The sequence below is a fragment of the Cyprinodon variegatus genome, unplaced genomic scaffold (assembly GCF_000732505.1).
Source record: "Cyprinodon variegatus isolate N-32 unplaced genomic scaffold, C_variegatus-1.0 Scaffold228, whole genome shotgun sequence".
Lineage (NCBI taxonomy): Eukaryota > Metazoa > Chordata > Actinopteri > Cyprinodontiformes > Cyprinodontidae > Cyprinodon > Cyprinodon variegatus.
Genome location: NW_015150681.1, coordinates 456,875 through 467,541, shown reverse-complemented (window position 1 = coordinate 467,541; position 10,667 = coordinate 456,875). Strand labels below are relative to the sequence as shown.

The following is a 10,667-nucleotide window of genomic DNA, read 5'->3' as shown; positions in this document are numbered from 1 at the left end:
TGCGCTTTTAGATTTGTAGTTGCAGTTTGGACTTCAGGGCCACCGTAATAAAGGGAATAGTCCTATTTATCTTGAATATCTTACTGTAGAGGAGTACATTAAGAAATGAATAAACTAATATTTAATTAATCAAAACTCAATAAGGAGGCAAAACTTTTGGCAACATTTTTATTGCAAGTTCTGTGCTTTTTTAGTCATGGTTCCCCAAACTACGACTGTAAAGCTAAGGTGAGGGTGATACCAACTACTGAAGGCAAGACCATTCAATTTCACAGGTGCTTATTTCTAGCAAGTTTGGTCCAGCTTATGTAGACCAGATCATCTCAAAGATACAGTCCTTTAAGTTGGACACACAGCAAACAAAAATAATGAAAGAATATGGAAGAAGAGCCATTTCATATAAACTCAGTGTTGCAAAGCTAAAGAAAGCATTTAACAATATATAAACAATACGAGGTAAAAAAAAAAACAAATGAGGATTTTTCTGCAGAGTCATTTGAGTGCAACTTCAAGCATGCATCTAAGCAAATTCTTAATGATACAATAAATAATTTCTTCAAATCAATGTGCTTGGAGGACATTTCTTCAGCCATGTCTTAAAAAGTTTTCCTCCAACAGAGAAAGTTCAAAACACACGCACAGTAGGTATTTTCCGGTATTTATTTATTTTTTTTATCTCATTACAAAATTATGATCCAAACTAATTCTAAATAAGAACTGTCTGTTACAGTACGATTAAAATAAAGCTGTAGGATATCATGTGGGTGAATAATTGGAGCAAAGCGTTTGGGGAAAGATGGACATTTTGGATCTAAACAAGAGTGTCTACCCTCTGCACCATAATGTAAACTATTCACAAAAGGAGGGATTTAACTGCAGACAAGTCCCTACCATCTCTACTTGACTGTTTGTTTTTTATGTGCTTTTGAACTTGACAGCAAACCCATCAAAAGCATACCAGTGAGATGTGTTATTTATCTTATAGGCATTCTGTTCTGTCAACCTGTTCCCTGTTTCTTGATTTCTAAAAGGTGGCCATCATACGGAACAGTGATCACCAAACAGAAACGTGTAAAAACTCTTCCACTGTTTTGACCAAACATAAAGGAGGCGCTGTGGGTGAAATCACAGCAGGGGCTTAAGAGGTGTGAGTTACCTACGGCAACCAAACGACAGATCGGTAATTCCATAGAAACCACACGGGTCGGAGAGGTGTTGCATACACACACAGCGAAACGGGGAAAATGTTTCCATGCTCCCAAAGTGCAAAACAAACCAAAAAGATTCAAATCTTTATCAGCTTCACTTTTCTACAGACGTTCACAGCAGCAGGGAAGAGAGATGTGTCCTTTAATCTGATTTTAGCCAGTTTTTAATCATTCTGATTTACAATTTCATACCACAACCAAAAATCTGACATATCGTTCTTCTCAGAGTACAGGCTTACCTATAAATAATTGAAAAACATATTTTTTCATTGTAACCTTATGAATTAACACATTACACAAAAAATATCAAATCTGAAAACATAAACATGTACACCAAGCTGTTTGATATCTTCAAAAAGAAAACAACTATGAACATATGAAATTAAAACTAAAATACAGTAAACTGCTGCACTAATATTTCCTATATATGTTTCATAATCACACATCAGATGTGGCGAATCCACTCTTATGTCTTGGACTCAAAATCAAATGCTCTATTAAATCTATGACTTCAAAATTCACTTAAAAAACCTATTTAGAGACTTGTGACTTGATTCAGACTTTTACACAATGACCCGGGACTTAAATTGAGCATCAAACCAGTTTACTTGAAAAGAATTGATATTAGATATACAAAAAAACTAAAATCATCCTGCCAAGAGTAGTTTCTTTCAGCGTACACAAACTACAAAGTACTTGACCAATAAAATGCAATTTGGGGAGATATGTAAAAAAACGGGAATCTCAAACACAGGCCGAAAAACGTTTAGCTTTCTCATTTGAAGTTGTCTTAAGTTAACCTCGTCTTATTATTAACATAGGTTGCACCTTTTTCAATCTGCTTTGATATAAATAGGTTTAAGAAGTCTAATCTTTACATGTATCATTCAATTTTGTGAAAAATAAAAAAGAAGACTCAAAAGGGTTTGAAACTCAAGGTTTCAAGCTTAAAACTAAACTGTGGGCTTCAGGATAAAAATTTGAGATGTACTTTTGATTGGTAAAACACTGACTCGGTCCCACCATATTTCCCAAAAGTCATTAGTATCATTTATGGTTTTATTTTCTCAGCTAAAGGCCAAATAAAACGATGTGCTCAATAATAGAACAACACCAGTATTTTGCATTCCTAGAGTTAAAAATGAATGGAAAAATTAAACAAAAAAAAACAAGACTTTAATTAAATTGTATTTAAGTATTTCATATTGTACACAACTGGCATCTTTTTTTATTAAAACGAGATAAATGAAATGGAAATCAGTATCTATCAGATTGAATTGGTATAACAGCTTTTTTAACAATGTCTGATTATTACTGGTTTGTTATTGTAAAAGCAGTAGTTTAACAAAGGGGGATCATTTTTGTTATGCATTTAATAGTTTTGCATTTTGCACCATATCTATTGATATATTTTTGCACTGCTCTGAACCTTCCACATCAATGCCTTTTTACACCATGTCTCTCCCACACTGTGTACATTTGATCACTGCTGCACTTTATGAATGGAAATGTTCTTTTTCACTGCTAAGCTGCTGCTCATTCACATTCGAAAATCTGTATAAACTGAATTTCTTTATACACTCTGTTTACAAAATAAGAATAGAGTTTAACTAAGTCTGTCTAAGTCTAAGCATAGTTTCATCAATATTTTCTCCTTGAACTGACTTAGCAATATAATTTGTTTCAGAAATAATTTCTAAAGTCTGGTTCCTTTAGCGGAATGTAGAACATTTTAAAAATCCAACAACAATGATGTGATTAAATGACATATTTGCTCCAAAGACTGGTTAACTTAAGGTTATAGATATCAGGCTTGGCTCGAGTCTTGAATGGGAAGATTTAAGACTTAATGTGACTCACAAAGGATGACTTTGTCCCACAAACGCATGATTAAGTAGTAAGGAATGGGACATAGATATGTTACTAAAAGGGACGACGGTAAGAGTGGGTCCACCTGTCTGCTGAGTCTGAGAAATAAAACCCAGCATCTGGAAGAGACGATCGCATGTTAAAGATGGTGCTCACTGTTACCCATACAACGGTGCAATCAGAGAGCATGCTGTGTGAACGCACAGGGTCTGTTATCTCTGTGGATCAACATCTGCGCATCTTGGTTAACACGTTTGCTGCAGAACTCTGATCTTATTGAGGCCTCTTTAAAGATAAGACTGTAATCTGTAATTAAAATTTCCTGTAGTTGACTTTGGATTTGGTGATTTTGGCACCCCCACATGGTCCATTTTAGACCTCTCAGGCAGAGAAGGTGAAGAAAAATGCTGAATACCAGGAATGCAGGGTATCACATTCCATCAAAGAAATATATATGAACCATCAGATCCAAACTATGCATAGTTTTCATGATAATCAACGCCAAACAAAAACTGAGATTTGTCCAAACTGACATATTTAAGCTGGTTTTGCTAGAGCGATTTAGAAACATCTGATCTGAGCAAATCAACGTGATAATAGAAAGCTAAAAGTTTTCAAATAAGTCTGCTCTTGATGGAGGTGAATTGCGTCCAAATTGGTGGTAAATCTTGACTTAGAGCAGAGGAGTTATAAGGATGATGGTGCCTCAGGCCCAGAAACAGAGAAAGTAAGCAGGAACAAATATTGGCTATTTTTGCTATAATGCAGACACCCCTCCAGTTTATCGAAGTAAGGAAATGTAAAATGCAGCAGCTGTTTTATTTGTCCATTTCAATCCAGACCCTCACCTATGGTCCGTGAAATAAGGATCAGTACCAAAAAGGACCAAATCCAAGAAACTAAGAGGAGAAACGAGGTTTCTTTATGGGATTCAAAGCTTAAACCTTGGATAATGAAACAGTTGATTTGGTCCTTTTATAGTGAATAAGTTAATCCAGTCCCTCTCACATTCATTCACTAACAAGCACTTCAGTTCACACTTTAAAATGGTGTTATGTAGAATAATAATGACACCAACCCTAATAAACAGACTGAGATATGCAGTAAGTTTTCTTTTCTATAGTGTCTTTTTTTTTCTTTATTCAAAGCTAAACTGATTGTCTGTAAACTGACAGGAACAGACCAGATGTCTGTTTCCACCACCGTTCTGTCACTGCTGTTTGAATATATATCTCATAAAATGACGGTTATCCTTCCAAGTGCGACCAAAGGGCTTTTTCTATTTCTTACCGTTCCGCTGACTCTGACGTCATTAAGCCGTCCCCAGTCGTCTTCATGGCTGTCAACCATCATCATAGTATCATCCTCCTCTAAGAGCCACTCCGCCTGCAGGTCAACCTTCACCTCCTCTCCCATGGAGTGCATGCCTACAGCGGGGAAAAGGCCCTCTGAAGACACTGGAACCTCGACTGAACCCACCTGGGCAGAAAGATATTGAAAAATGCCAAATAAATTAAAAAGATCAAATAAATGTGTAACAAAAGGTGTCCATTTATTACTGCTAGGAAGGGCTGTCGATTTACTGAAGGGAAGCAAATATAAAAATATTACAGCAAAGGATATTTACCTCAACGGAAGGCTTTCAAAATAAGAGTATTTGGGTGCTTGTTAACCTATAATATATTTCAAATGTCACTATATCTAGTAGTAACATCTAGTTAGCTGGAATAAAGTAAAATAGGCATTTGCATAAAGAAGTTAAAGAGATTAAACTAATCTCCTTCTAAAGATTATTAATGTAACAGTCCAAGATAATATAATATGAACTTTTAATGTATTGATGTAAAGCTTTAAACACTGCGCAGAAACACTTACCTCTCTGCCATTCTTGGTGAAGAAAACAGTAGTAAGACCAGCTTCTGTATTTTCTGAGTGGATGCCACAGCCGATGCGGTCGCCGCGAGCACATTTTGGGCCAAACTGCTTTCCAACAGGGTTGCCATTATACAACCTGCAAGACAAACATTGTCGTAACCGCATCCAACCCATTACAGTGTAGATAAGCGCATCCAACTCTTTATCTACAGCACTAATAAGAACATGGTACATTTTCTGCAAAACAAAAAGACAAATAATAGAGGGCTCAAAGTCAGACTGCTGGATTTTTTTTTTCTAACAATTAGGTCTACAGTGGGGTACTCTGTCATCTGTATTCCTATAATCTTGCATTGCATGTGGAGGATCCATCACGAGTGAGTCAATATCCTCTGAGCTCGTCTGGACAGACTGCTCATAAATCATTACAAGGATCTGGTTTTAACTGCTGTAAACCCTACAGCTGTCTGCGTCAGAAAAACAAGCTCTGCACCAAGACTGCCAAACAGCAGACATCGCATTATCTGGCTAAACTCTCGACTAATGCATCTAAGTCAGACTGGAAACACCTGGTGGCTCCCGGAGGTTTAGTCTTTGTAAGATCAAACAGAAGACAAAAAAAGAAAAAAAATCCCAGTAGAAGAAAAAAACAACACCTTAGACAAGGGAATAAATCTTAAACTGCCCCACTTCATATTGATCAGTACATCCATTCTGCTTACTGTAATAAAGGCTAGAATTTATCTGAGAATGTACAGGAGGAAAATGAGTTCATCTAAATTAATGCAGGAACTAAATGGTTCACTGCTGGGTAAAAAAATAAAAAAAACTGTGGTGGACTTACTTGCCGTTGTCAGCATGGTAAGCTACAGAATACGGCAGCCAGCCAGGCTGGTGGTCCAGCCTGTAGAATTTAGGCACTAAGCCCACAGCAATGGTTCCCCTTACTCCTGTGTCCACTATGGTTACCTAAACATATACATACATACAAAAAAACACAAAAAACACCACAGCATTGGCACTAGTTAGATATTATTTAATCCACAAATACTTGTTCAACTTTGCTTGTATTCATCTGAAAACAGATATTTATATACAAAGTGTAAAAAACACACTTTCTTCTCATTGAATTTACATATTTTAGACATTTTGCATGCATTAGAATTGCAACAGGCTTCTACTCTTAAAGCTGAAGAATAAAACAGGAATTTGTACAGCTTTGTTAAAAGTCAAAGGTTCTATACATTTCTTTGGTGCATTAGCTTCTTAAAAAAACTTTGGTAGGAGTTAATTGCACTTTTTTGACTTAAAGCTACAGTGTGTAATTTTCAGCGACATCTAACGTCCAGACTGCAGACCGCAGCAACATGAACATCTCCCCCCCAACAGTACAGCGAGCGTTACAGGACAAAATGTCTTCCACAACGTCCGCATCACCTACCTTCTCAAGTGATGAGGTTTGTTTACATAGATAATTTTACAGATAGTATTTCATTAGTCTGTGTGTTCAGTACCGTCTCAGTTCATTTCTCTCAACTTGCCATAGTTACTTTCGAGCGTAATGGGCGATCTCGCAATCGCTAGTTTGTTGGCTCTGCGCTGCCGTAGCGCAAAGATGTCTGCCTCCATGGCTGCGAGACCCGCTCCTATGTAATTATAAATAACAAATTCTAAGGCAACGCAAATATTAAGGTTAAGAGGCTGAGCTCGTAGATGATGATAAATAACATAGTTATGTATAATATATTACATTTCTGACTGTATATCCCTGTAATTATTACACACTGTAGCTTTAAGAAAAAATATAAAAATAAGTTAATATTGGAAATGAGCCTAACATTAACTTAAACACAAAGAGCTATGGCAAAAAGCGGCATCTTGGAGTCACTGTAAAACCAATAAGAAAACATCTGTTTTTTTTGGACTGTTTTTCTGACTCTCTGAATGTATATTTCTTTCAATATTTCTCCTATATCGATGTCTCAAATAAATAAGAATCCGGTAAAAAAAAACATCCTAATGTAGAAGCTGTTTAAGTTTGTTACTTTACATAAAGAGGGCTTTATCAGTAACCTGACAACAGCCAGATGCATGTCTCGCTCCGCCCAGCTCCACTCGGAGTGAGACATGCATCTGGCTGTTGTCAGGTTACTTTATCAGTGCCTTTCAGCAAGAAGGTCTTTCTGCACGGAGTTTGCATGTTCTCCCTGAGCATGTGTGGGTTCTCTCCGGGTACTCCAGCTTACTCCCATAGTCCAAAAAACATCACTGTTAGGTTAATTGGCTTCTCTAAATTCTCTTAGGTGTGTGTGTGTGCATGAATGGTTGTTTGTCCTGCTTGTCTCTGTGTTGCCCTGCGATGGACTGGCGTTCTGTCCAGGGTGTACCCTGCCTCTCACCCAGTAGGCAGCTGGAGATAGGCACCAGCACCCCTGACAGAAGATGGATGAATGGACTTTACATAAAGAGGTCCTGATCAATGCATTTATGACGAATATTATCTGCACAAGTCTCCCCACCTGTAGTTTCTCTACTTTCTAAGGTTTGATGTCAGCTGCTTGTGATGCAGGAGCTTGTGTGGCTAACATTCATTTGGCTAAGAGCTGTTTAAACAGACAAAGTCATCCCATCGTCTCTTGATAACTAAAGTTTAGGCATTTTTCCAGACGGGAGTGAAAGAACAACAGAGCCACGTCTCACACTGCAGAGAACATCAGAGTGGAACTGAAGAGATGTTAACCAGATGGGAAAACTGTCTCTGTCATTTCACTTGATAAAGATGATAAGGTGATGGAGGATGTAAGGATTACAAGCGCTGGCAGCTCTGTGCTCAAATGTCGTGGATGAGGGACTCCACTCAAAGCGCAGCATCACAGAAAAAAGAAGATGTTTCCACTGAAGTATAGTTTATGCACGGATAAAACCAGATATATACATACAGCTTTTATAAAGACATTCTATCTACCATCAAATCAGACAAAATGTTGGGTGTTTTACATCAAGCGTAATAAAAAATATTGTATTTATAAAATGTAGTAATAAAAAGAGACTTTTTTTTTATCACTTTCTCGATGGAAACCATTTCCTTTCTGCCTTTAAGCTGTATGACTTGGGTGAATCTTATAGGTTTTATTTAAGCTTCTCATACATTTTTTCCCCCCCGACAGTATGGAAAGAGATCAGAGCATTTTGACGGCCACTTTCCTTAATACCCTAATTTAAACAAGTACGCTTAGTGTCATTTTCTGTGCAACTGACATCTTGGCAAATATTTAATCCAAAGCAGAGAAAAAAAACTTTACTAAAACATTATCATTATTACAAATGAAAATTTAGAGTTTTCCTATCAGTAATTTCCTTTATAATTCTCTAACTACTCATCTTTATGTCAGTTTGGCACTTACTCAGCAGTTCCTGTCATAACATTTCTATTGTCTGCATGATTTAAATAAAAGTCACAAAAACATTCAAATAAATCACAAACAGAGCAGGATTCAGCCTTTAGGTTATAATGGGATGACCTTTAAGACCAAATAAAATCTATTAAAAAGTGAAACGGAGCAGCTGTTCAGCAGGAATCAAAACAGAAGAACCTGGAAAACCTAAAAACAAAAAAAAACAAAATAAAAATGACAGAGCACTGACAATCGTGTTGAAATGGATTCCTTGTGAAAGCAAAACGAGGAGAAATGAGGGAAGCAGTGACGCATATGTCGACAGAAGTCTGACCTTTAGCAAAAGAAATGCTCCCAAATTTCAGCGATATCTTGGAGGCTGACAGCATGTGCGTCACAGAATGGAGAATAATGTAGCACAACGGCTAGGTTATGACCCAGGTAAAATCTAATTGTTGTAAATGTCAGGGAGATCCGTGAGGCTCAACGTGAGACCGTCGCACACCATTTGGGAGAAACTTGACATACATTCTATCTACATAAAGGGTACATCTGACATAAGAGCAGAACCGTGATGTTGTTTGATCCAACCTTACTTCTCCTTTAGGTCCAGAAGAGATGTTTTCCAAACGGCCGTGATAGTTGATAGTTTTTTTCCTCTTAAAAGGAAAATGCTTCAGCCTCTGTCTCCTTGCCTAAACATTACAGGGCCTGTAACAGACCCGATTTCAGCTTCAGGGCTAAACATAAACTTCGTGTAGACTTGACTTGACGTTCAGAAAGGTTAATGGAGGTCGATCCATGCAGGGTTCCTGACATGATTTTGTTTTTTCCTGGCAATATTTCAGGCTTTCACAGACTCAAATCCAAACATTTTAGATATGGTCAGTGAGCATTTAACCAGGACATTTTTCTTTTTACGAATAAACCATGAAATACTATTTCCTGCAGAAGAACACAAAATCTCTCTCTAGCCCACATCCCATAGCTGATTTGGCTTAGTGGCTTTACAGTAGTGAGCTTAGGCTGCTGAGGAGGGGAATTATAATCTAATATAAAGCTCAGAAATTTGAGAAAAATGTAAATGGTTGGCTGGATGGAAAAGCGTTCTTAGGCACAACCAGGGTTGATGCTGAGGGAATGTGGTTCATCGTACTAGGAGGAATTATAACCTAGTACGTTTTCATTCAATAATCCCATCATAGCGTTGTTTGACTTACAGGGAATTAAACACAAATGAAGTGATTTCTTCACATCCTTCAGCTCAGCCAGAACTCAGTTACAACACGTCAAAGTGCCTCACCTCAAAGTAGCAATTTCCCTTTGATAAAGGACGGCCGGCCACATAGCAACCCACTTCCTCGGAGTTCCCTTGGTAACTAAAGAGAGGAAATTACAGGTTAACAATAGGCCTCGTTTCTGTTTGAATGACACATCAGCTCACTGGTAAAACTCCCCTTGATCAAAGTATATTCACCAAATGTAATGGATCCGGCTATTAGTCAAATTATAGCATTGATCTTTTTATACAGTCAGTTTAAAGCTTTTTGAAGTATTATAACCATATTTTACAATTAGGTTGTTAATCTTTTATGGCTGATATTAAACAGATAGTATTTTTAAGAGTAGGAAAAAAAACAAAGTGATGGCTTTACATTGTAAAACTTTCACTTTACTTTGTTAGTATTTCTTGATTTTCCAAAGATTTTGTTGCTAAAATACTGAAAACCAGAATCGAACAACAGGAATTTGTTTTCTTCTTTGATTTTTCATTTTAAGCTTTTTATTTTTCTACGCTGATTTTCCAAACCAAATTTAATTAAGTTAAATATTAATAAACAATACTTAAATGTTCAACATAACCAATAAGGAAGTATAAGAAGTATAAGAATGAGATACACTTTTCTTTCATTGTTGCATTCTGTCTTCTCATTAAATAAAGCAGCATATATGTGCCCCTACCACCATAACCAACATCCCATACACAAACATAAGTATCTGCACATAAAAAGATCTATATACCACATATATTTATACATACATGACCCCAAACCTTCAGACAAATTAATATACCTGCAACCAAAACATATGCATACATTTGCAAATATGAACATTCTTTATAAGAAAACTTTGAATCAATTTGACTGTACTGAACTGGTGAACTGTAAATTGCCTTGAGATGTCATGTGTTGTGAAATGGCGCTATAGAAATAAACTGAATTTAATTTAAGTTTATTCACTCGTACCTGCACAGACAGGAAGGAAGGAAGGAAGGAAGGAAGGAAGGAAGGAAGGAAGGAAGGAAGGAAGGAAGGAAGGA

General features: G+C 36.9%; 1 protein-coding gene across 1 annotated transcript in view; it reads right to left on the bottom strand.

The window, feature by feature from the left end:
* LOC107088739 (SPRY domain-containing protein 3-like) overlaps window positions 1–10,667 on the bottom strand; it is a 69,016-nt gene that overhangs the window by 51,109 nt on the left and 7,240 nt on the right. The window contains exons 2-5 of the mRNA XM_015381095.1: window positions 9,651–9,726; window positions 5,797–5,921; window positions 4,953–5,088; window positions 4,368–4,556 (exon numbers count right to left, since the gene is read on the bottom strand). Coding sequence (XP_015236581.1) covers window positions 4,368–4,556; window positions 4,953–5,088; window positions 5,797–5,921; window positions 9,651–9,726 — 526 coding nt within the window. The remainder of the gene's footprint in view (window positions 1–4,367; window positions 4,557–4,952; window positions 5,089–5,796; window positions 5,922–9,650; window positions 9,727–10,667) is intronic.